This window comes from Eleginops maclovinus, chromosome 2, assembly GCF_036324505.1.
Source record: "Eleginops maclovinus isolate JMC-PN-2008 ecotype Puerto Natales chromosome 2, JC_Emac_rtc_rv5, whole genome shotgun sequence".
Taxonomy (NCBI): Eukaryota; Metazoa; Chordata; class Actinopteri; order Perciformes; family Eleginopidae; genus Eleginops; species Eleginops maclovinus.
The window spans coordinates 2,082,406-2,107,203 of record NC_086350.1 but is presented as its reverse complement, the minus strand read 5'-3'; the positions used below and the strand labels follow the sequence as shown (position 1 = coordinate 2,107,203).

The 24,798-nt window shown below is 42.3% G+C and overlaps 2 protein-coding genes and 1 long non-coding RNA gene across 7 annotated transcripts; 1 reads left to right on the top strand and 2 right to left on the bottom strand.

The window, feature by feature from the left end:
- Positions 1 to 2,931: 2,931 nt before the first annotated feature.
- asb15a (ankyrin repeat and SOCS box containing 15a) lies at positions 2,932 to 9,041 on the bottom strand. 3 transcript variants are annotated; one of them, XM_063899056.1, is made up of 10 exons: positions 8,917 to 9,041; positions 7,803 to 7,907; positions 7,689 to 7,726; positions 7,468 to 7,599; positions 6,866 to 7,024; positions 6,545 to 6,790; positions 6,187 to 6,358; positions 3,898 to 4,441; positions 3,504 to 3,657; positions 2,932 to 3,394 (listed from the first exon to the last, which is right to left on the bottom strand). In XM_063899056.1, exons 1-10 carry the CDS (start codon positions 8,991 to 8,993, stop codon positions 3,207 to 3,209), a joined length of 1,815 nt encoding a protein of 604 aa, XP_063755126.1. In that variant the 5' UTR covers positions 8,994 to 9,041; the 3' UTR covers positions 2,932 to 3,206. The 3 variants fall into 3 exon arrangements, with proteins under 3 accessions (XP_063755126.1, XP_063755142.1, XP_063755131.1); XM_063899072.1 differs by lacking the exon at positions 8,917 to 9,041 and adding an exon at positions 7,962 to 8,259 and having other exon boundaries at positions 2,932 to 3,363; XM_063899061.1 differs by lacking the exon at positions 8,917 to 9,041 and adding an exon at positions 7,964 to 8,253.
- Positions 9,042 to 9,222: 181 nt separating this feature from the next.
- LOC134882951 (ankyrin repeat and SOCS box protein 15-like) lies at positions 9,223 to 19,211 on the bottom strand. Of its 3 annotated transcripts, none has more exons than XM_063910998.1 (10): positions 19,131 to 19,211; positions 17,632 to 17,739; positions 17,479 to 17,526; positions 16,614 to 16,745; positions 14,139 to 14,303; positions 13,676 to 13,921; positions 12,081 to 12,252; positions 11,468 to 11,993; positions 11,240 to 11,393; positions 9,223 to 10,884 (listed from the first exon to the last, which is right to left on the bottom strand). In XM_063910998.1, the coding sequence occupies exons 4-10, from the start codon at positions 16,732 to 16,734 to the stop codon at positions 10,709 to 10,711; spliced, it is 1,560 nt and encodes a 519-aa protein (XP_063767068.1). In that variant the 5' UTR covers positions 16,735 to 16,745; positions 17,479 to 17,526; positions 17,632 to 17,739; positions 19,131 to 19,211; the 3' UTR covers positions 9,223 to 10,708. The 3 variants fall into 3 exon arrangements, with proteins under 3 accessions (XP_063767068.1, XP_063767060.1, XP_063767075.1); XM_063910990.1 differs by having other exon boundaries at positions 17,479 to 17,531; positions 19,131 to 19,164; XM_063911005.1 differs by lacking the exons at positions 17,479 to 17,526; positions 19,131 to 19,211 and having other exon boundaries at positions 17,632 to 17,704.
- Positions 19,212 to 21,832: 2,621 nt separating this feature from the next.
- LOC134859803 (uncharacterized) lies at positions 21,833 to 24,265 on the top strand. The gene is made up of 2 exons (XR_010165163.1): positions 21,833 to 22,337; positions 23,284 to 24,265. It is a non-coding gene; the product is annotated as an uncharacterized LOC134859803 (long non-coding RNA).
- Positions 24,266 to 24,798: the final 533 nt, after the last annotated feature.

Below are 24,798 nucleotides of genomic sequence, written 5' to 3'. Positions count from 1 at the left end.
AAACTATTAACATACATGCATTCATTTACTTTACAGAGGAAGTATCCGTTAAGTCATTGAGCACTTACGTGTCTGAAGACAGTGGATGATGGTCATCAGCTGAGTTCTGTTGCACTAACCACCCGTCAGCGGCCTTTATATAGAGGCTAGAGATGTTGTACAGTCACTACTTCTGAGAAATCCTTCCCAAAAATGTATTTGTGTCTATTACCTTCGTAAAACAACAATACTGTCTTGTGACTTTGAGTAAATGACCTCCCAATTAGACTCTGGACTTACTGTGGCACAAGCTTTCTTGGTCTGCTCCCGGTGTATATTTGATTTCCAGACATTCCCATACAGTGATTAGTTTCAGTTCCCTGGAAGTCAGTGTGAAGAGAGTTACATCCCTTTACTGAAATGCATCCTTCACATGCAGGAAAAGACACTCATGACACACGACTGACCCCAAAAGAACCCTGGTTCTGTCCCTCTTACTGGTCACTGAGCACTTGCATTTGTTACCACAGTGAAGTTGGTCGCACACATTCAAAATACGCCTTTTTCCTGAACTACTAAGACTCTCGACTGCCGATGCCAAAGAGATAGCATGTGAAACCAAGGTCGTTTTACTAAAGGCCCAGAAGACTTGTTAGGAACGGCACAGGCTGCACATTATCCAACACAATGTTGAACCTTAGTAAAAGCTTTGTGGGCTAAAGTAAAAGTATTCATCAACGTAAAAATGTTAGCAAAATAACCTCTAACTTTAGTTGCTAGGCAGATTAGGATTAGTGATGGTAAATATAATCTCCCTTAAATCAGACTGTAGTTCACCTGCAGTAAATCCAGCAGCTACCCTGCAGTATACAAAGCCATTCAAACTAGCTGCACCTTTACCAGCTCTGAGAACACTTTAATGATCAATCATTATAAAACATATCAGAGATATTATTCTGAAATGGACCAATCAGACAATGACTACTTTTACTGTCGCTACTTTAAGTACATTTAGAGGAGAGTACTTTCTACTTTCACTGGAGGAACATTTAGAATACTTTTACTGTGACAGAGTATTCCTACACTCTGGTACTTCTACTTTACTCAAGTACAAGACCTGAGTACTTCTACTTTACTCAAGTACAAGACCTGAGTACTTCTACTTTACTCAAGTACAAGACCTGAGTACTTCTACTTTACTCAAGTACAAGATCTGAGTACTTCTACTTTACTCAAGTACAAGACCTGAGTACTTCTACTTTACTCAAGTACAAGACCTGAGTACTTCTACTTTACTCAAGTACAAGATCTGAGTACTTCTACTTTACTCAAGTACAAGACCTGAGTACTTCTACTTTACTCAAGTACAAGACCTGAGTACTTCTACTTTACTCAAGTACAATATCTGAGTACTTCTACTTTACTCAAGTACAAGACCTGAGTACTTCTACTTTACTCAAGTACAAGACCTGAGTACTTCTACTTTACTCAAGTACAAGACCTGAGTACTTCTACTTTACTCAAATACAAGATCTGAGTACTTCTACTTTACTCAAGTACAAGACCTGAGTACTTATACTTTACTCAAATACAAGATCTGAGTACTTCTACTTTTACTCAACTACAAGACCTGAGTACTTCTACTTTACTCAAGAACAAGATCTGAGTACTTATACTTTACTCAAGTACAAGACCTGAGTACTTCTACTTTACTCAAGTACAAGATCTGAGTACTTCTACTTTAGTCAAGTACAAGACCTGAGTACTTCTACTTTTACTCAAATTCTGAGTACTTGTACTTTTACTCAAATTCTGAGTACTTGTACTTTTACTCAAGTACAATATCTGAGTACTTGTACTTTTACTCAAGTACAAGACCTAAGTACTTCTACTTTACTCAAGTACAAGATCTGAGTACTTCTACTTTACTCAAGTACAAGATCTGAGTACTTCTACTTTACTCGAGTACAAGATCTGAGTACTTCTACTTTTACTCAAGTACAACATCTGAGTACTTCTACTTTACTCGAGTACAACATCTGAGTACTTCTACTTTACTCGAGTACAAGATCTGAGTACTTCTACTTTATTCAAGTACAAGACCTGAGTACTTCTACTTTTACTCAAGTACAAGATCTGAGTACTTCTACTTTACTCAAGTACAGGATCTGAGTACTTCTACTTTACTCAAGTACAAGACCTGAGTACTTCTACTTTTACTCAAGTACAAGACCTGAGTACTTTTACTTTACTCAAGTACAGGATCTGAGTACTTCTACTTTACTCAAGTACAAGATCTGAGTACTTCTACTTTTACTCAAGTACAGGATCTGAGTACTTCTACTTTACTCAAGTACAAGATCTGAGTACTTCTACTTTACTCAAGTACAAGATCTGAGTACTTCTACTTTACTCAAGTACAAGACCTGAGTACTTCTACTTTACTCAAGTACAAGATCTGAGTACTTCTACTTTACTCAAGTACAAGATCTGAGTACTTCTACTTTACTCAAGTACAAGATCTGAGTACTTCTACTTTACTCAAGTACAAGACCTGAGTACTTCTACTTTACTCAAGTACAAGATCTGAGTACTTCTACTTTACTCAAGTACAAGATCTGAGTACTTCTACTTTACTCAAGTACAAGATCTGAGTACTTCTACTTTACTCAAGTACAAGACCTGAGTACTTCTACTTTACTCAAGTACAGGATCTGAGTCCTTCTACTTTACTCAAGTACAAGACCTGAGTACTTCTACTTTACTCAAGTACAAGACCTGAGTACACTTCATTACTTTTTGGACCGGCAGGTTTTGGGTTATCTCGAGTGAAATCTCTCCGCAGTTATTGGATGGATTGTCAAACTGTTTGGTTTGAATTCTAATTAAACCCGGACAGGTTAAATGTTATATATCCAAATGTCCCCCATGGATTGGCTCTCAGGCAATGTATTATATTAACATACAGTTTAATAACATACAGTACAAATGTATTTACAACTTTTTGAAATGTGACCTTAGAAATCACCTGAAATCCAGGAAATCTGAGTCATGTCACATAGTGAAGAAGTGATTAACCACAGACATTTAGTGTTTACTTTACGCAGCCTGGAGCGGAAAAATCTGAGTTAATGGCCCTTTGAAACCATGTGAAAGGATAGAAATACAGTCCAGATCTGGACCTTTAACGACCTTTAAGATAATGCTTACATAAACACACTAAAGGCTCATTGAATGTGAAGGATTTCCTCGTCCCCACGGTCGTCCCTGCAGAGGATCTCGGTGTACAGGTCGCTCTCTCTGAACAGCAGGTAGTCCTTCAGCCTGTTGGGCAGCGGGGCGGACATCATGCTGCTACAGCTCAGGTGTTTCCTGATCTCCACTCTGCTCAGGTGAGACAGAGACCGAGGGTTACCTGGAAGTCACAGAGGGCACAACCTTTGGACCAAAGTGACAGGAAATGTGTCCCATAAAGCAGGAAGGGCAGCAGCCGTTTCACTGTTTTTACCAAATGTTTAACTCACATAGTGTCCTGTGGATGTGAGGCCACTCCTTGTGGTCCTCCAGGGTCTTTGTCAGTTTGCTGCAGAGGGAAACCTGACCCACGTATTCGAGGAGGATCGACACGACTCGGCCCACTAGGCTGTCCAGCCATGAGACGCTGACAAAATCACAGAACTGGACCAGAAACGATATGTTAGTGAAATTACATATTTGTGACTTATTTGACAAATACATCCCAAACATTGATTGATACACAACTTTATATATGTATGAAGCCTTGGAGAGCTCTGGTTTTCGCACATATTTGAAGAGATTAGTAGCTAGCAAGAGCTAACAAGCGGACATATAGCCGCACATTAATTGATCGGTAAACCTTCGTACATCATTGTACTTCCACGATGAAGAACAACTCACAGCAACTTTCTCCTCCTGATCTTGTGAGTACCCAGCCTCGCTCAGTTGGTCCCAGTCGTCCTCGTGGTTACAGCAGAAACACTTCTCAGCGTCGTAGCCGTGGTTGAGCAGCAGCCTCATCATCGCCTCGTCCTTCAGGCAGTACTGCAGCGCCGTGGGAAACACAGTGTCGTTCAGCACCGTGAAGTAGCAGTTCACATCCGCTTTGGCCGCCAGCAGCAGCTTCACAATGTCATAGCGCCCTGACCGGACCGCCACCAGGAGGCAGCACAGTGGGTCCAGGTTGGGATTGGCCCCCGACTTGAGCAGAAGTTCAGTACAGGTCGCGTCCCCATTGGACACGGCGAAGTACAGCGGGCTTCTCCTCATGTCTCCATAGTTGTCGGAGATGTGAGGGGCTAACTGTGCGTTGACGTCGAAGCCTTTCTGCAGCAGCAGCTCCAGGCAGTGGGTGTGGCCTCCGTCAGCAGCAGAGTGGATGGGGCTGTGGCCGGAGACACGCAGGGCCCGTCTGGTGGTGATCGGGATCAGAATCCTCAAAGCTCTGATGGAGAGGAGAGTAGATAGTCCTTAAGAATCAGAATACAGTGGGGCAAAAAAGTATTTAGTCAGCCACCGATTGTGCAAGTTCTCCCATTTAAAAAGATGAGAGAGGCCTGTAATTGTTATCATAGGTATACCTCAACTATGAGAGACAGAATGAGAGAAAAAAATCCAGAAAATCACATTGTAGGATTTTTAAAGAATTTATTTCAAATGATTGTGGAAAATAAGTATTTGGTCAATAACAAAAGTTCATCTCAATACTTTGTTATATACCCTTTGTTGGCAATGACAGAGGTCAAATGTTTTCTGTAAGTCTTCACAAGGTTTCCACACACTGTTGCTGGTATTTTGGCCCATTCCTCCATGCAGATCTCCTCTAAAGCAGTGATGTTTTGGGGCTGTCGCTGGGCAACACGGACTTTCAACTCCCTCCAAAGATTTTCTATGGGCTTGAGATCTGGAGACTGGCTAGGCCACTCCAGGACCTTGAAATGCTTCTTACGAAGCCACTCCTTCGTTGCCCTGGCGGTGTGTTTGGGATCATTGTCATGCTGAAAGACCCAGCCACGCTTCATCTTCAGTGCCCTTGCTGATGGAAGGAGGTTTTCACTCAAAATCTCACGATACATGGCCCCATTCATTCTTTCCTTTACACGGATCAGTCGTCCTGGTCCCTTTGCAGAAGAACAGCCCCAAAGCATGATGTTTCCACCCCCATGCTTCACAGAAGGTATGGTGTTCTTTGGATGCAACTCTGCATTCTTTCTCCTCCAAACACGACGAGTTGAGTTTTTACCAAAAAGTTCTATTTTGGTTTCATCTGAACATATGACATTCTCCCAATCCTCTTCTGGATCATCCAAATGCCCTCTAGCAAACTTCAGACGGGCCTGGACATGTACTGGCTTAAGCAGGGGGACACGTCTGGAAGTGCAGGATTTAAGTCCCTGGCGGCGTAGTGTGTTACTGATGGTAGCCTCTGTTACTTTGGTCCCAGCTCTCTGCAGGTCATTCACTAGGTCCCCCCGTGTGGTTCTGGGATTTTTGCTCACCGTTCTTGTGATCATTTTGACCCCACGGGGTGAGATCTTGCGTGGAGCCCCAGATGGAGGGAGATTAGCAGTGGTCTTCCATTTTCTAATAATTGCTCCCACAGTTGATTTCTTCACACCAAGCTGCTTACCTATTGCACATTCAGTTTTCCCAGCCTGGTGCAGGTCTACAATTTTGTCTCTGGTCTCCTTTGACAGCTCTTTGGTCTTGGCCATAGTGGAGTTTGGAGTATGACTGTTTGAGGTTGTGGACAGGTGTCTTTTATACTGATAACGAGTTCAAAAAGGTGCCATTAGTACAGGTAACGAGTGGAGGACAGAGGAGCCTCTTAAAGAAGAAGTTACAGGTCTGTGAGAGCCAGAAATCTTGCTTGTTTGTAGGTGACCAAATACTTATTTTACCGAGGAATGTATAATTAATTCTTTAAAAATCCTACAATGTGATTTCCTGGTTTTTCTTTCTCATTCTGTCTCTCATAGTTGAAGTGTACCTATGATAACAATTACAGGCCTCTCTCATCTTTTTATATGGGAGAACTTGCACAATTGGTGGCTGACTAAATACTTTTTTGCCCCACTGTATATTCTACAACAGTCCAAACGTTTGTACTTCCCTTTGAGGCAAAGCAATGGACCTGTGTGTCGATTTAAGATACAGCTATTTGGGTATCATCTTCATCGTCGCACTCACAGGTGGTGTCCTTCGTACGCGGCGTGGTGGATGGGCAGCTGGGAGTTCAGGTTGTGCACGTTGGGATTTGCTCCGTGCTGCAGCAGGACGTTGAGACAGTCGGGGTCTCCTGAACCTGCGGCGTCGTACAGGACGCTGTCGCCATTTGGTGCCTGGGCGTTCACATCAGCACCTTTTTAAATGTAAAAACAGAATTCAATCAACCGTCAACACAACACGCCAACCTTTTTACATTCCCACTCAAAAAAAAAGGATTCTAGGTTAATTTGCATACATTAAACAAATCAATGTTCACTCTTTATCAGAAACTGGGTACATTAGGCTTTCTCAAAATGAAAGGAGATCAGCATGGGTTCACCGTGTTCGATGAGGAGCTCCAGGACTCCGGAGTGCCTGTACTCCGCAGCTATGCCCAGAGGAGTGACTCCGTACTGGTCCGTCTCTGAGACCTGGCCCCCCTTCTGCAGCAGGAGCTCCATGACGCTCACAAAGCCGGCTCTGGAGGCCTCGTGCATGGCCGTCCACTTCTTCAGACACACCTGCTCCACCCGAGCTCCTGCAGCTATCAGACTGGAAACCATCTGATAGGATCCGGCTCTCACCGCTGCAGGGAGGAAGGAACTGATGGTGAAGTTGGTCAGGACTAGAACATTTAGAATAAAGCAAAAGGGAGGCTGACCTAAAAGCAGCGGGGATTCCTTCTTGCTGTTGGTCAGGTGAGGAGACGCTCCGTGCTCCAGCAGCACCTTCACATTTTCCAACAAACCATCTCCGACCGCTAAAGTCAGGAAGGTCTCACCCTCCGGAGTCTTTTCCTCCAGAGTCAGACGGAAAGACGCTGAAGAGCAAAAAAAAAAAAAACCTTGAAATTATTTTACGCTTTACAAGAACTTAATCTTTAACAATGAAGTTGACAGTTTACTTTTTTTCCAACAGGACTCTCAGCTGTGTTTTATTTAAATATTTCCCAATTTTGGATAAATGATCTTGTATCTTGTACAGTGAATCAATGTGAAATGTTATTTTAAAGCGTAATGCAAATGCTGATAATGGAAGAAAATGAATGCAAAACATCTAAATATTAAAGATCATTTATTAAATAGTATAAAATACATATATATTTGACATCTATGCTAATAATGACTTATCTTTTGAATGAAATTCGGACTCATTCTATGCGTCTGAAATTCAAATTAAATGATAATTATTCAGATGCTACATCACCATCAGTTTAGTTTTGTGTGAAATAAGTTCTAGTAAAAGTGCGGACCTCTTACCCACCGTACAGCACCGTCTCCAGGACCAGAACCAGAGGTTGCACCGCCGCCCGGTGCAGAGGATACCAGCCGCGCTCGTCCAGCTGATTGAAGGCTGCTGGGAATTTACAGAGCTGCCGCAGAGCCAACATGTCTCCTGCAGGGACAGTTTCAGTCAGACTACTTTTATTCAAGGAGAATGAATCAGTATGTCCGGTAAACCTGTCTCTTATCTCTCTACCTTACCTTGTTTGATGGCCCCCACCAGCTCCAGAGCCTCACTTCTAGATGTTGAAACAGAAAGACAAGATGAAAACATGTTGAAGTCCTTCCTACTGAAGGTGTTCCTTGTTGCCGCACCTCTCTGGTCCCGTTACACGCTCCCTCTGAACCGACTCCTGGATGCTCATCTGAACATCGTAGCGCATAAGATCGTCTTCATCCAGGTCATCAGCTGCCTCCATCCTACACACACACACACACACACACACACACACACACACACACACACACACACACACACACACACACACACACACACACACACACACACACATGACTGGGGTTCCTCCTCTAACAGTAAAGCAGGAGGGTGAGTGAAACATGTCTTTTACTCAAATTTATTTTGAAATGGATCCCCGATGGCCAAGTGTTTGACCCTTCCAGGTGGCCCCTTGCTCTGGATTAAAGGGGTGTAAATGGATGACTTTTAAATGTAAATCAACATATAATTACAATCCATTTAGCATCCAAACTAAAAGGAATTTAAAATCTTTTCCCATGTGGCCCTAATTCTCTTCCGTAACTATCACATGAGTTGCCTTGTGTTGAAAGGTGCTACATTAATTACCCGCTTTGTTTCTACATAGAAGACCAGATATCGTCTTAGATTTTGGATTCATAATATTCTAAAATGGCATGTGTTGTCTTTTCCTTGTTTTCAAAGCTCCATTAAAGTCATGTCATTTTCACATTTACATTGTTATTTTTCACCAATTTAGTCATTATTTTACCATTAGGCTACTGACGATTCTTTATCAGAGACACCATTGTGTAAATATTTTAAGATCGCACTGAAAGTCGATATCAATGTGTTTGGTCGAAAAATGTGTTTAATTAAGAGACCTTTTTGTCTCTGATGCAACATCTCTAACAGATCTTGGCCTCTAATATTGTTGTTTCTAATGCTGGTCTCTCAACTCTTTGGATCTAGGTCACAGCTCTCAGATCTCACTGAGTATTCTTGTGCTCAGTCATTCGGTTTACTCCACAACCACATTTAAATCAACATGCTTTTCCTTTCTAGGGCTTGTAATGTTTTTGATATCGGCTCTATTTTCAGACAACTTTGACCCCTGATCTAATCAGATATAATAAGTGTTGCTCCACAAACCAAAGTCAGTACACAGCTTTATTAATTTAACATCATTCTGTAGAGGAAACCTCGCAAAACACACCTGTAGGTCATTCTCACCTAATAAATGTGTCGGTGTTGGAGTCAGAGGACGAAGCAGCAGCAGCAGCAGCAGCAGCAGCACGTGTTTCTGTCATGGCCGAACTCCTCCCACACACACACACACACACACACACACACACACACACACACACACACACACACACACTCCACTACACGCTATTTATAGGTGTCACCTGTTCCAGTGTATTTAACATGCAGGCCGTTCAGCAGCACCTAATGGAGGGTGATGTCGCTCTGCACATTTTCCACCGCTAATGACGAGCAATAATGAAGCGGTCCGTTGTATGAATATTTATTGTGTCATTATGATCCGCCCGTGTGTTCAAAACACCGTTAAAAAACAACCTGCTGAAATACTGAAGAGGCTTCAAGAGGGAAATGACTCTAACCTGATCTCCAGCTGCGGCTGATCTTTGACCTCTTTGATTAGCATTTTGAAGTACCTTTTTGCTCTTTTCTCTGAGTCTATTTACTCACACTTATTGAAGCTCAATAACACACTGTTAAGGGGGGGAATATAAATGTCTTCCTGTCCTCAACACAATTCAAAAGGAAGACATATTTTATATTTAACCATTTTAATCACAATGAAGCAGCAAAAGAACAGTTTTCTGAAACAACAACAATAATAAATGTTAATGTTAAGTCATAGCCCAACATTAGCCGCCTTTGGCTTAGCGTCGGTGACGTGAAGTCATGTGACCGTGCTGTAGTTCCTTTATAGCCCAACATTAGCCGCCTTTAGCCTAGCGTCGGTGACGTGAAGTCATGTGACCGTGCTGTAGTTCCTTTATAGCCCAACATTAGCCTCCTTTAGCTTAGCGGTGGTGACGTGAAGTCATGTGACCGTGCTGTAGTTCCTTTATAGCCCAACATTAGCCGCCTTTAGCTTAGCGTCGGTGACGTGAAGTCATGTGACCGTGCTGTAGTTCCTTTATAGCCCAACATTAGCCGCCTTTAGCTTAGCGTCGGTGACGTGAAGTCATGTGACCGTGCTGTAGTTCCTTTATAGCCCAACATTAGCTGCCTTTAGCTTAGCGTCGGTGACGTGAAGTCATGTGACCGTGCTGTAGTTCCTTTATAGCCCAACATTAGCCTCCTTTAGCTTAGCGGTGGTGAGGTGAAGTCATGTGACCGTGCTGTAGTTCCTTTATAGCTTAGCGTTTACTTTTTACTGTTAATGTTAATATGTGGAAATTATCCTTCCAAACATAAAGTGTAAGTATCATAAATGTTTGATTAACTTTGACCATCAGCCAATATTTAGTAAATTATGAATGTCATTAAAGACTGTAAAGGAGAAATAGAGTTATCTTAATGACAGACCAATCATTAACACCCATCCCTAACGGGTCAAAGGGATTTGATTTGTTGAATGGTTGGAAGATTTGAAAGTGGATTGAACTTGCAGTAAATTGGCTGAAATGAAAAACAACACCTGATAGAAACTAGGCTTCTTCAAAAAATTATAAATTGATCAAGTTAAAGAGTGTCGATCTCGGCCAAGAACAAGAAACAGTTTGTGACTGCTCCATGATTTGAATCCACTCCAAAATGTATTTAGTTATTCCCAGCCTGCACCTTTCCGCCAAACTTTATGAAAATAAAACCAGTAGTTTTTCCGAAACACTGCTGACAAACAAACCAACAAACTGAACCAAAAACGTTCTTGATGGAGGAAATAATAAAGTTGTAAAAACAAAACGGTGCTTATAAAAACCAGACATAACAAAGCTTAACAGAAACAGTCCTTTTAAAACAAGCAGGAATCCAGCAGAGGAAATCCTCATCACATGATGCGTTCGAGGTCCTGGCTGTAGAGGTCGAGCTCCTGGTACAGTATGAAGTGTTTCAGTCTGGGGGGGAAAACGTGCGAGTCCATGACTTCGGGTTTGTTGAGTCTCTTCAGGGTCAGACGCCTCCGGATCTCCAGTCTGCAGAGGTGCCGCAGGGAGCGAGGGCTGTCTGGAGAGCAAGGTCCAAAAGAATGGGTTTAATATGAAGTAAGTATTCGGATTAAACGCAGGCATATAGAAGATTTTGTGCAGGAGGGAGACCAAACATAAAGGGTTACGCAGTGATGTCACTAGAAGTAAACAAAGGAGTCCAATGGAGGCGAGGGAACACAGGGATTTCAGCCTTTGCAGACCATTCACATGCACTAAAAACAATATCACACTAAAAGAAAGGGAAAGCCCCCAAAAAACCACACAGGGCCTCTTTAAAAGTGATATTTCTTTCATATATTAGTGAAGACAGTCTTTATCTCAGGTAGGGTTTTGCCCCTTGCCTCCAGCCTGATAACAATGGATGAACTCACTGAGGATATCGCAGATGTCCGGCCACTCTCTCTGTTTCTCCAGGAGCAGTCTGAGTTTGGAGCAGATGTGGACGTGGTTGACGTAGTCCAGCAGGGTCCGGACCACGGTGCCGGACAGATGCATGACGCAGCAGAGGCTCATGAACTCACAGAACTGCAGAGAGGACGCAAAATCAGAAGGTCAGTAAGGTTTTCTCTATGTAAGTAAACGCTCTCTATGTCACTTACTGGAATCTTCCCCTCCCCCTCATCGGCTTCATGGAGAGCGTCATCGTGGTGGCAGTGAAAGCAGCGCTCCACGTTGTAGCCGCGGTTGAGCAGCAGCCTCATCATCGCCTCGTCCTTCAGGCAGTACTGCAGCGCCGTGGGAAACACCGTGTCGTTCAGCACCGTGAAGTAGCAGTTCACGTCTGCTTTGGCCGCCAGCAGCAGCTTCACGATGTCGTAGCGCCCCGACCGGACCGCCACCAGGAGGCAGCACAGTGGGTCCAGGTCCGTCCTCGCTCCGGCCGCCAGCAGGATTTTGGTGCTCTCCGCGTCCCCATTAGAGACGGCGAAGTACAAGGCGCTCCTCCTCCTGTCGCTGTAGTTCTCGGAGTTTCTGGTGTTCATGCGGTAGTTGACGTCGAAGCCGCAGGCCAGCAGGTGCTTCAGGCAGCGACTCTGGCCTCCCTCCACTGCTGAGTGGACAGGACTCTGACCCGCCGCTTTGATCACCTTCTTAGTGGTCAGAGGGATCAGCATCTTCAGAGCACTGCGGGGGAAACACAAGCAATTTCATTTTGTTAGTGTGATCAACTCTCCTTGGCGTCCACTGAGAGCTGCTGCAGGAGAAGCTCACTCCAAGTGTCCGTTGAACGCGGCCTTGTGGAGCGGCAGGTGTCCGGTGGTGCTGGGCAGGTTGGGGTCGGCTCTGTTGTCGAGCAGCAGCTGAATGCAGGAGGTGTTTCCTGACCCGGCTGCGTCCAGCAGGACAGACTCACCATTACAGGCCTGAGCGTTCACTGTGCTACCTGGAACAAGAGGACGTGTGTGGAGGGGGAAGTTAAGTTAATGACCACAAGTATGAGCTTTGCTGTCCACCACATTCTCACTGCCGCACTTCCAACTACATTGAACTCAGTCTCTCTGCTGTGATAGTTTAGTGGGATAACTAATGCAGGTTCACTTCCAAATATTGGGTCTTGAGCACAAAACCAAACAAAGAACGTTGAGTGAAACCAGTGAAGTATTTTTGGTAAGAAACTGGCATGTTACTTTAAATAAGTGTTTGTCTGCCCTAATCGGACTTTCTTGCTCTTTTCAAACATGCATTTATTTTACCGTCTATGAAAGACGTTGATACGTCATTGGAGTTACTTCTTCTCATAAAGAGTGTATCAGAAACTGAGGCACTGCCCAACCATCCAGATTAGAAAAGTATAATCCCTCAATCTGTCCGCCTCATGCTAACTTCCAACTCATCAAATATGTCAGCTTGACAGTTCAAACTATGACAATCTTTGAACCCATCTAGCTTCAATTTTGGTTGTCAATTTATGCTCGTTTTATTCATAGTTTCTTTTTAGAAAGGAAACTGAAATACTTATTAGGTTTAAGCAATTTACGTGCTGGATTAGCTTTAAGTAACAACAACAAGAAAGAGCGTTATATAAATTGGTGTTTGTTAAGAGACTGGTCATCATTGTGTTAGGATCTCAGTTTTGGTATTTGGTATATATAGTTTACGGTTTTATTTTGAAATGTATCTTGTTTTGTCACTTCCTGTCTTTAGTTTCCCTCCTGTCTGATTGGCTGATCGTGCCCACCTGTTGCCCCTGTGTTTCACCTCCCCCTTCCCAGCTGTTTCTTGTCTTGTGATTACCCTCCTCTGTATTTAGTCTGGTCTTTCCTTTGTGTTCTTTGTCGCGTCGAGGTCGTCGAGGTCGTCGTTTGTCGTTTGCCTGTTCCCTGAACCCTTTTGGATCTCCCTTTTTCAGCCCTCCCTCCTCCACTGGTTTGTCCGTGTTTTAATTTGATACTTTTCCTTTGTTTGACGTTTTGTCTGCATTTCTGTTAACAGTTTCTTTTTAAATAAAAGCTCGCCCTTTGTTACGTTTGAACCCCTGCCTCCTCTATTGCTTCTGCACCTGGGTCCTTTCCCAAATCCTGAAATTGCATTAGATAAGTCTACTTTGACTTTCTCTGTCTTTATAAACATCCATTCCTTTGGCCGTCCATTAATGACACTAACAAGTTTACGTTGTAGTCAGCTTAAAGCCTGGTTCTTCTTAACACTAAAGGATGCGTTGGAGCGTGGGCACAGGAAGCCGTGAGGGTCAAGTGATCAGAGTTTTTAACAAATAATAACTACGGAGTATTCAAAGATAGTCTGTCATTTCAGCATCCTTTATCTCTACCCATCTAAACCTGCTGTTAAACTCTCCTCAGACTGACCACAGTTCAGCAGGATCTCGATGATGTGGTAGTGCGCATGCTCTGCAGCCACGGCGAGCGGCGTCCCCCCCGACAGGTTCTTCTGGTTCACCCGGCCTCCGTTCCTCAGCAGCAGCATCAGGATATCCACGTTTCCCACCTTGGCCACCTCGTGCATCGCCGTCCACCGCTTCCTGCAAACCTGCTCCACCCAGGCGTCGTGAGCCACCAGCAACTGTGTCATCTCCAGAGAGCCAGCCTTCACCGCTGTCAATCAATCAATCAATCAATCAATCAATCAATCAATCAATCAATCAATCAATCAATCAATCAATCAATCAACCAAGAGAGCAATCAGTTAATTGATTCCTGATTTTCTTTCATTTCCAATGTATAAGGATTTTGGGGGACCCCAGTAAAGACCACATGCAGCCTCAGATGACATTAGTCTTGGTATTTGGCCCCCCTCCCCCCTCTGTGTTACCCAGCAGCAGCGGGGACTCGTTCTTGCTGTTAGTGTTGTGCGGCGACGCTCCGTGCTCCAGCAGGCTCTTCACGTTCTGCACCAGACCGCCTTTCACTGCCAGAGTCAGCGCCGTCTCCCCCCCCACCGCCGTCCTCTCCTCCAGGCTGAGCCCCTGAGCGGCCACTGACACAAACACACAAACAAATCAATGTCGTCAATGGTCGACGTGTGCTGGGTAAAGAGAGGCAGCATCATTTCTGAGTTTTATGTCGCTATAAAGGAACCACAGCACGGTCACATGACTTCAGGTCTCCACCGCTAAGCTAAAGGAGGCTAATGTTGGGCTATAAAGGAACTGCAGCACGGTCACATGACTTCACGTCACCACCGCTAAGCTAAAGGCGGCTAATATTGGGCTATAAAGGAACTACAGCACGGTCACATGACTTCACGTCTCCACCGCTAAGCTAAAGGCGGCTAATGTTGGGCTATAAAGGAACTACAGCACGGTCACATGACTTCACGTCTCCACCGCTAAGCTAAAGGAGGCTAATATTGGGCTATAAAGGAACTACAGCACGGTCACATGACTTCACGTCTCCACCGCTAAGCTAAAGGCGGCTAATGTTGGGCTATAAAGGAACTACAGCACGGTCACATGACTTCACGTCTCCACCGCTAAGCTAAAGGCGGCTAATATTGGGCTATAAAGGAACTACAGCACGGTCACATGACTTCACGTCTCCACCGCTAAGCTAAAGGCGGCTAATATTGGGCTATAAAGGAACTACAGCACGGTCACATGACTTCACGTCTCCACCGCTAAGCTAAAGGCGGCTAATATTGGGCTATAAAGGACCTACAGCACGGTCACATGACTTCAGGTCTCCACCGCTAAGCTAAAGGCGGCTAATATTGGGCTATAAAGGACCTACAGCACGGTCACATGACTTCAGGTCTCCACAGCTAAGCTAAAGGCGGCTAATATTGGGCTATAAAGGAACTACAGCACGGTCACATGACTTCACGTCTCCACCGCTAAGCTAAAGGCGGCTAATGTTGGGCTATAAAGGAACTACAGCACGGTCACATGACTTCACGTCTCCACCGCTAAGCTAAAGGCGGCTAATATTGGGCTATAAAGGAACTACAGCACGGTCACATGACTTCACGTCTCCACCGCTAAGCTAAAGGCGGCTAATATTGGGCTATAAAGGAACTACAGCACGGTCACATGACTTCACGTCTCCACCGCTAAGCTAAAGGCGGCTAATATTGGGCTATAAAGGACCTACAGCACGGTCACATGACTTCAGGTCTCCACCGCTAAGCTAAAGGCGGCTAATATTGGGCTATAAAGGACCTACAGCACGGTCACATGACTTCAGGTCTCCACAGCAACTGCCATTTTTTAATTTACCAGTGGGGTATTTACTTATATTTATGTCGTAGAACAAAACGTTAAATGTCGTCAGCTTTTGTTAATATCTTGGGAATATAAACATAAAACTCATTCAAATAAACATTGACTTTGACACCAGGGAACAGGAAGTGCTAAAATGCTGATTTATTTGGGGGTTCAGGATTCATTCCTGCACCTCTCTGTTGCACAGCCTCTTTTACCTCCTGGTTTGTTCGAGGTTTTACAGCAATATCTTCTACAGGTGGAATGCTTATTGCTTTTATTTTTCTAAATATTTGTATTTCCTCCCTTTAAAGGTGTCAGGAAGTTCTTTTAGGTCACCCAAGTCTGTCTGGTTTGATCTGTCGCTTAGCATCTGATTAGCGTAGCTGCTAAACAGAACCTTTCCGGGCTTCACATTTGACTGCAGCTAAACTGGGTTATGATAACATGTGTTTCAGAGGACTACAGAGCAATAATGCTGTAAATGAAGTTTACTCCCAAAACTCTTTTTAGCTCTACGGAGCTTTATACCCTATTTATTTCAGGTTTTACGGAACATTTACTGCTCGGTTCAGTCTCAGTTTTTCCAGCAAACAAGCTCTGATAAGCCCGCTGCTGTTCTGCCTCCCCCAAAGTTATCAGAAATAGTATGCTTTGAGGAAATTGCTTTCAGATTTCTGATTTTCCAGTTCAGCTGACCATATCATTGACAACCGAGGAAAGAATTCAGAAATAGTATTAAAGGGGGTTATTATATGAGATAACACTTATTTCAGCGCCTGTGCCACCCACAAACTGTGAAATCAGATAACTCAGGCAGTTTTTGTCTAAACTGGCAATTTGTTTGTCACATATTTGGGTTTTTCAGCAGGTGGGCACAAAGAGACAGGCAGTAAAAGAGGTGTTTTAGACAGAGAGTGGGTACAGGTATATTCAGTGAAACAGTATGAGAGAAATGATAGCTAAAAAAGGCTCTATTATGCTTTTTGGGTTTTCCCTTTCCTGTAGTGTGTTATCGCTTTGTGTGCATGTAAATGGTCTGCAGAGGCTAAAATCCCAAATTGAATGCCCTTGTACCGAAGACCTACATTTGAGGACGGTCTGCAGAACCTCGGGGTCCGGCTGCATCGCGGCTCGATGGACGGGAAACCAGCCGTGACCGTCGGACTCCTGGAAGGTGCAGATGTGTCTCAGCATCCCTCTGAGCATCAACACCTCACCTGGTCACCACGGTAACAACACAGGTAGATTGATTCATTGATTGAATTTGTTTATGGACGTGGAAAACAAAAGAAAGCAATCCAAGGAAGTGTAAACTCTTATTTCCATTGATGTATTAAAAGAACAGTACAGACAATACAATAAAACACAGTGACTTAAAAAGCTCTCTTTATTCATCCTCACTTACTGGTTATAAACGTACCGCTTATACTGGTGTCGAGAAAGAAGCCACCATAACTTTATTGGTTTCACACTCTTTCATTTATATTTCATTTAATATTCCATTCATGGCACTGATGTATATAATACCCTGCTTTATATTGTGTTAACTTCAACAGTGTTTATTTGTGAGATTCTTTATCTTCATAGTCAAACTTAATGATTTGCTACTTAGGTAGTTAGCTAATAGGAGCTATCGTCACTTCCAGTAAGGGCAGGCGTGTGATTTGAGTCAACGATGTTCAAAGTGTTTGACCTGCAGCGTACTAAGGAGACTACTGTGTAGATTTCCTGTTTTCTACAAATCAACAGATGCTTTTCCACCTCTCCTCTCCTGCCTCTGTCTTTATTTATCTCCCTCTGTCTGGTATTCTGTCCCTCTGCCAGCCTCCTGATGCCTGGCAGTCCTCGCCCACAGCTGCTCGCCCTGTGACTCTGGCTGCCGGCCACAGAGCCAGCGGCCCAAACACAACACCGTGTCACGTTGGAGGTATGTCCCCATGTGATGCCCACCTTGCTCGATGGCAGCCAGGACTCTCAGATTCTCATCCGTCGGTGCTTCTAAACTAACGGTGAGGAGCAGAGGACGCAAAGGGCCGTCAGCTGGGTTTAATCAATTTAGCAATTTCTATGGAGGATGGGGAAATCTTCATGTGTGTTTCTTACCTCGCTGCAGATTTCAGAAAGGCATCCTGGCAGGAGTCTTGAATACTGAGCTGGATGATGTAGTCACTGAGCTCCTCTTCAGCATAGTCTTCATTAGTGGACATCGCTCTGCAGGGAGGAGACACTTGGTGAACATTGGTTGATAAACAGCAGCAGGGATTTTAACCTCTGCAGACCATTTACATGCACCAAAACCTATAGAACACACCACAGGAAAGGGAACACACAGAGAAGCAGAATAGGACCTCTTTACCGCTTTCTTTGGCTTATCAATGTTACTAAAATATTCCCTTCCTTTCTAAATGTTTTCCAGATCTATGCAGTGGGATTACTTTTATGCGGAAAATATAAAAGCAACACAACTATCCCAAGACGAAAGCAGACCAAATCATTTCCCCTAATAACGATGATGAGGTCGGATAAACACTTCTTTTGGCGCAGTGTCAACACACACAAAAGGTAAAGCTTCTTTGACAGTTCTGCAATTTGATCCAAATCGTTTGCGAGGAACTTTCCAGGAAATGCTGCTAAAAACAGACGGTGTTAATTTGATAATCCTCCAATTTATTAATTCAAATAGTTCCTAGAGTAACTTCTAGTCAACGCACATCAGGACAACTGGGCATGCATTTATCTGAATTGTATACAGAAGGCAAGCAAACAGTTGAACCTCCTGTGAATGAAGAATAATGTTTCCAATAAAACCTTCTCAAAGAAAATGTGTTTTTTGGGCATTTAGATTTGTGATTAAAGGGAAAGTATTCACAAAATAAAGCTGCATTTTAGAGGTCAAATGTAAAAAAATCAACTCTTGTTTTACTTTATAAGAATCCCAATTCAGATAAAACACAAGAAGGGAACTAATTCCATGCAAATGCAAACACAATAATACCTACGATGACGATAGAACATGCAGCTTAATGTGTTTAAAATCAAACATTTTTGCAGATGAATTCTTCTGCTAAATAAAGTCAAAACTCCTGAATCTGACCAAAACTGTGTGTTTCAAATCAAACACTGGCACATATCTGCACATTCGTTTGTGCTAATGAGCTTAGAATGCAAACTTGCAGGTTTTTTAACCACATATAATCTCAGACACAAACATCTGGCAAATGATCGTATATAAGAACTAAAAAGCAGCACGTTTCTACAGATGAATTCATGCTAACGCTAGATAAGAAACACAGAAAATGCTGGTAAAACAGAAAAACAAAGAATGCAGATCTTCAGGTTTTTGCAAGATTCTCTGCTTTCAAATTCTTCACACCTCAAGTCAAACATTTTCTTACTTAAAATCCAAAACAAGCACATGTCTGCAGATGAATTCATGCTAATGCAAATGAATAAACATCAACAAGGCCCAAAATAATAATTAGCAAGATTCCCTGCTAACCAATTCCAAACAATATTCCTAAATCCGACACAAACACCTGGAAAGAAAACGTATTGAAAACAAACCCCAGCACATTTCTGCAGATGAACCCAGCATGTCTCACCTGAGAGGTGTGTTAGCGGCTCTCTCTCGGCTCTCTCTCGGCACACGGTGGTTTTATATTTAGCTGAGAGTTGTTTCTTCGAAAACAGCAGACTGATGAAACACAGTGTGTGTGTTCGACACCTGGTCTTAAATATAGCCCGATGACGAGAGCTATTGTGTTGTGCTAATCTGGGAGACTTTATCGTGTTGGGCGGGAATCCCAAATTCAAGATCTCACAATCCTCCGGGGCTTACGCTGCAGCCTCTACATCACCATCTATTTTGTTCCATGGAAGACAAAATCATTTCGGGTCTATTTTTTCCTGCGCTTCTCTGTAGAGTCTGTGAGGTGATGGCCGTCTCTTTAAATTTGCTTTCATGAGGAAAGTGTTGTTTTATTGTTTCCTGATTTGATTTGCAATGCTACGGTTTGTTTGTTATCTGTTTGACTTTAAGTTATGTTAATTGGCTTGATTGAAGTCGTTTCTCATTTGTTTTCTCCTGATTGTATTATAGTGAACATGTGTTAGGGTAAAACTGTAGTGGACTCATGAAATGGAAAGACAAATACCTCCAAATTGTACTTGAGTAAAGTAATGGAGTAAGCTCTAAAACAAGCAGAGTGATTCAATACCCACAAACTATTAAAGACAATTCCTTCGTTCTGCACAGCTACTTTTCTTTACACAGTAATCTGTCATATTTGAGTTTCTTGTATCCTTTTTATTATTGATTGTATTTTTCATTCTACTTTTTTATAATATTTCTTTTTCTATTTATGCTCTTTCTGTTTATTTTAATGACCCCTTTCCTTGTTCATCTACGCAACATTATACACCGAAGATAATTCCTCTTATGTAAATACCCTACTTTACACATTCAGAAGATATCTCAAATAATCCCTAATACAAAAAGCAATAATTCTAAATATCAAACAATGTTATTTTTAAACCAATCTTCATATGTATCCCTACATGTTAGTCCCGTATATTCAGAATGATTCCATTAGGGTCCTTGTTGACGCTGTTTTCTGATAGCTTTGCACCTACGTGAGAATATCTCCGTGTTGTCCGGTAACATGTTGCACCACATTCCCTCCCAGATCCCAGATCAAAATACTCTCCGGATGTTTCTGCTGCTCACGTCCCAGTGTGTGTGTTTGCAGATCCTGAGAGAGTGCAAACAGGATAACCAGACCCCCCCTGGATAGATGAGTACCTGTGTGTTTTACACTGGGGCCCCAGGCCCTGTGATCTCCCGGGAGCCCTCAGATGTCCGGCTGCAGATTAGAGCAGCTTTACAGGGGCCACCATGTCGCCTCCTCTGGCTCTCAGACGGGAATAGCAGCGCTGCAGCTCATCATAAAGCTCCCATACTGTCCCTGTACGGAGAGGAGGCTGTGAAAACCCTAAAATAAGACCGCTGCTCATCCTCACGCTTTGAGCATGTATTAGAAGTTGTTAAAAGATAATGGGCACGAGTCTCTGCATCCAAAGCATGATGAAAATACTACATACTCGGTCTTCTACTTAAGCTTGTTGTATGCATACTACTAGTATAATTACATGTATGATTGTTACATGACTTAATATTCCTGCAGATGTGCTACCACCACTAGTTTTGATACTGCAAGGTGAGTTTAACATTGTGACTGTCTTTGGTGGCCTACCAGTGCAGGCGTTGTGTCTGTGGCAGTTTGCTATCTCAGTTGACAAAGTTTGTAGTGTGTTTTCTTTCATTTCAGAATATATTTCTCCCTCCTCAACCTGCTAAAATCTTCCACCAACATGCAAATTGTTTACAAATCCAGTTCAAACCCCCAAGTGTCTCTATGGAAAGTCTATGTTTTAATTCAAGTACTTGAGAAGAAAGAGCTACAGGGATTTATATGTGCCAAATGTCCATTGTGAAACATTACAACGGTCCCAGATACAGCACGATACTCTTATCAGTCATTAGAACGAATGACTAAACCAACATACTTATCGTAATTAAATAAAGGTTTATTTTTCTGAGGCCAAGATATTGTACATTTCTTATGATGTCAATGTTGATCTTTGGCATTCATTTGGCCATAAATAGATAAGATAAGAAAGGCTTTATTGTCTTATATCAACAGTATATAGCTGCTGCAGAAGAGTATAGAGTAATATAACTGCAAACAATAAGGTAAGAAAACAGTCACAAGATGCAACACAGTAAGGAGGTAAGAACAGATCACAGAGCAGTAATGGCCCAATATAAACCCAAGAAGGTGCACCATCGAGAGTATCCTGACTGGCTGCATCACCGCCTGGTATGGCAGTTGCACCGCCCTCAACCGTAAGACTCTACAGAGGGTGGTGAAAACTGCTCAGCACATCACCAGGACTGAGCTGCCATCCATGGAGGACCTCTACACCCAGCGGTGTAGGAAGAAGGCCGGTAGGATATTAAAGGACCCCCATCACCCCAGCTACAGTCTGTTCTGTCTGCTGCCGTCTGGCAGACGGTACCGCAGCATCCGGACCAAGACTACCAGACTCAGAGACAGTTTTATACCACAGGCTATAAGACTACTGAACTCCTGAGCTCTGTGAATGTCTACTCACATCTGTTTATAGTACACACATACATATATATATATATATATTACACACATCTGCCATACATATCTGTTTATAGTACACATATCTATATATTGTACATATCTGCCATATACATCTGCTATACATAATATATGGGTGGTTGACGTGACGCTCAATTTTTGTGTCCACAGTGACAAAATAACTAAAATTTTATAATATTTAATTAAAATTCATGTTTTTTATATGCATTTCATTCTTCTACATCTAATCCATCTGCAAACAATGAGTATTGTTCTTCAACTATGCAAATATTCTGCTTTGAACATGCCATTTGTCCACCGGTGCAACTGTCCACGTTAGAATTACTTATCTTAAAACGTCTGTAATTTAATGAGAAATTAATCTAAATACATTAAAATACTTGAATGCATGTCATACGAGTGTTTACTTAATGAATCTAGAGGTTATAAGTGTTAAGGTCCCTATGTAGAGTTATTATGACACATTACATTTTGTCCACAAAACTGGTGTCCTCCTGGAGCAACGGCATTATGTAGATATAAAACAGGCATTAATGTGACCACCCCATTACTGAGAGGGGTCCTTCCACAACCAGGAAGTACAGAAGACATCACTGGAGCACATGGACTGTACACAAGGTCAGTTTTGTCTCAAATATTTTCATAATATTACTATTTCCGTGCAGTGTTGGAACTGGTCGTCTTAAGGTAGTCCTTTAGTACAACGCAATTTAAGTATTGATCTGAATATTTTTTGCAATTTATATTGATTGATCATTGAAAATAATGTAAACCTTAACACTGTTACTCAGGATGAAGATTGTCTCTCATATAGCTAGGCCACAAACTAGCATTGACTTTGAAAATGTCCACCGGTGCAACGCACTGTCCTATAGTACAACATGAAGTCAGTTTCACTTATTTTTTTCCTTTACTCATATCATAATGAAACTTAACATAGTGAAAGCAAACATGTAAACCAACATTTTTTGTATTACAAGTTTTATTGAATAATTAGTTTAAATATGCAAAAGAGATATAATCTGAGTCTTAAAAATGAATGGAGGTTAATGGACGGCTGCATTTTGGATGGCCCGTCAAATCTTCTCCTTCTTTCTCACCCCCTACCTCCATCTTCAAGTTCCCCAACCCCCCCTTCTCCCCACCAAACTCCCTCTCTATCAAGCCCCCCCTTGTTCCATCTTCCCTTCTTTCTAACCTGCCTCTCTGGCTCCTTACTCCTCTCCTTACTTTTGATGACTAATTTAAGTAGCTTTTTGCATTTTCTCTTAACCTCAGAATTTGAGGACAACACAACTCAAACCTTCCTTCCCTGTTTTGTTAAAGCTAGTTTGATTTCCAAAGAGAGAGGCTGAAATGACCACCAAGGAAAGGTCCAGGAAGTTTAGGGAGAGGCTGAATGCGGATTCTGAGAGGAAAGAGAACTTGCTGAGAGAGAGACGCAGAAAGTAAATTTGACCAGTTACCACAAGTTATTTTAGCCTAAGAATTAAAACATTTCATGACATTATTAATGCACCATCATATCACAATATTCATGGTTGGTTTCATAATTTTCCCACAGATATCAGCAGAAGAAAGCATGCGGGAAAATCGTTCAGCAAAGCGTGAAGTCTGTGTCGCCAGCAACACAGAAGAAGCTACAAGAGAAATGGAGAGAGTCAAAGCGGAGATGTAGGGCAAGGGAAAAAGCCACTAATGCTGTCCTTGATCTTACGCCACAATCACCTCAGGATCATGACCAGCCATTTGAAGAGATCAATGACCCCCCAGTGGCAAGGCCAGTTATCAATGGAGCCTCAGTGGCAAGGCCGGTTCTGCATGAAGTGATCAATGCTGTCCCAGTACCAGTACACGTTTTGTGTAGCACACCAGAGAAGTCCCCCCGAAACCAAAATCCACCCAAAAAAAGAAGAAAAACTAAAATGACCAAAGAACTACGGAAACTACAAAAACAAAATGAGAAATTAATGAAGGAACTTGAGGCTGAAAGAAGAAGAGTAAATACATTTAGGCGAAAGAATCAACGCCTCGTGCAAAGACGGAATATGGATAAACGTGCTAACAAAAAAACACAAACAAAGCGAGGAAACACTGGAATTCAATTAAAAATATATATTTTACCTGTGTTTTGACTGAATTTAAAATAATAAATTTGACTGTACACAACATAGGCATACTAGTATTCTGTTGTCCAACGGTGCAACAACATGTCCTGTGGTGCGACAAATTGAATTGTGAGGGGAAAAGGTATTTTAATGAAAAATGTATGTAAAAAGTGTTGGATAGTATAACAATGATATCATCACTATGCAGCTTTAAGGATGAAATGAAGATTCCTTGAGTTTTATACAAATTATAATGAATGTAACCCAGACATTTGGGTTAAGTCTCTATGTGTACATCTTATAGTATATAAATAACATAATTCTGAATTTGTTGGGGGTATGTTTGATGTGGAAATATAATTGGGACAAACTAATATGCCTTGTGCTTATCTATCTTACCTGTCCAACATTCTCTGAATTAAATAATGGCATTCTTTATGTCGTTGCACCGGTGGACACATTTTAGGACTACCACACCAAAAAGTGAATAATATGCAAAATATATGAAGAATTAGAAATGGACACATTCAGTTTTGAATTATTCACATATAAGGGAATATAATTATATGTCATTGGACATATATTTTTGAATTATTATTTTTTTCACTTTGGATTTGAGTTCACGTCAACCACCCATATGCATCTGTCCATACCTCCTCATTCAACAGTGTAAAGTATTTAAATACTCTCAATGTATTCCACATATGTATATATTTCACATCCTCAAATCTGTATTGTTGTTATTGTAAATATTCTTCTCTCTTTTTGCACTATTTTATTTATCTTATTTGCACCATGTATGTTGAGTTGTTGGAGGAGCACGCGACATAAGATTTTCATTGCCAACATATACGCTGTATCTGCTGTGCATATGACCAATAAAACCTTGAAACCTTGAAAAGAAAGCCAAGTGTTAAGAAACACATTTAAAGTGACAGCTGTTTTATGGTTCTGTTTGTATGCGTTGTCCT

Bases quoted from the DNA above. Each gene is read 5' to 3' on its own strand.
- asb15a (XM_063899056.1), bottom strand. From the start codon at position 8,993: ATGACAGAAACACGTGCTGCTGCTGCTGCTGCTGCTGCTGCTTCGTCC. The intron at 7,600-7,688 runs GTAAGGTAGAGA...CTGTCCCTGCAG, and splicing joins GGTGGGGGCCATCAAACAAG to GAGACATGTTGGCTCTGCGG. The intron at 4,442-6,186 runs GTGAGTGCGACG...CCTCTCCATCAG, and splicing joins GCGTACGAAGGACACCACCT to AGCTTTGAGGATTCTGATCC.
- LOC134882951 (XM_063910990.1), bottom strand. From the start codon at position 17,735: ATGTCCACTAATGAAGACTATGCTGAAGAGGAGCTCAGTGACTACATC. The intron at 17,532-17,631 runs GTAAGAAACACA...CCTCACCGTTAG, and splicing joins TTTCTGAAATCTGCAGCGAG to TTTAGAAGCACCGACGGATG. The intron at 10,885-11,239 runs GTGAGTTCATCC...CTTGCTCTCCAG, and splicing joins GGACATCTGCGATATCCTCA to ACAGCCCTCGCTCCCTGCGG.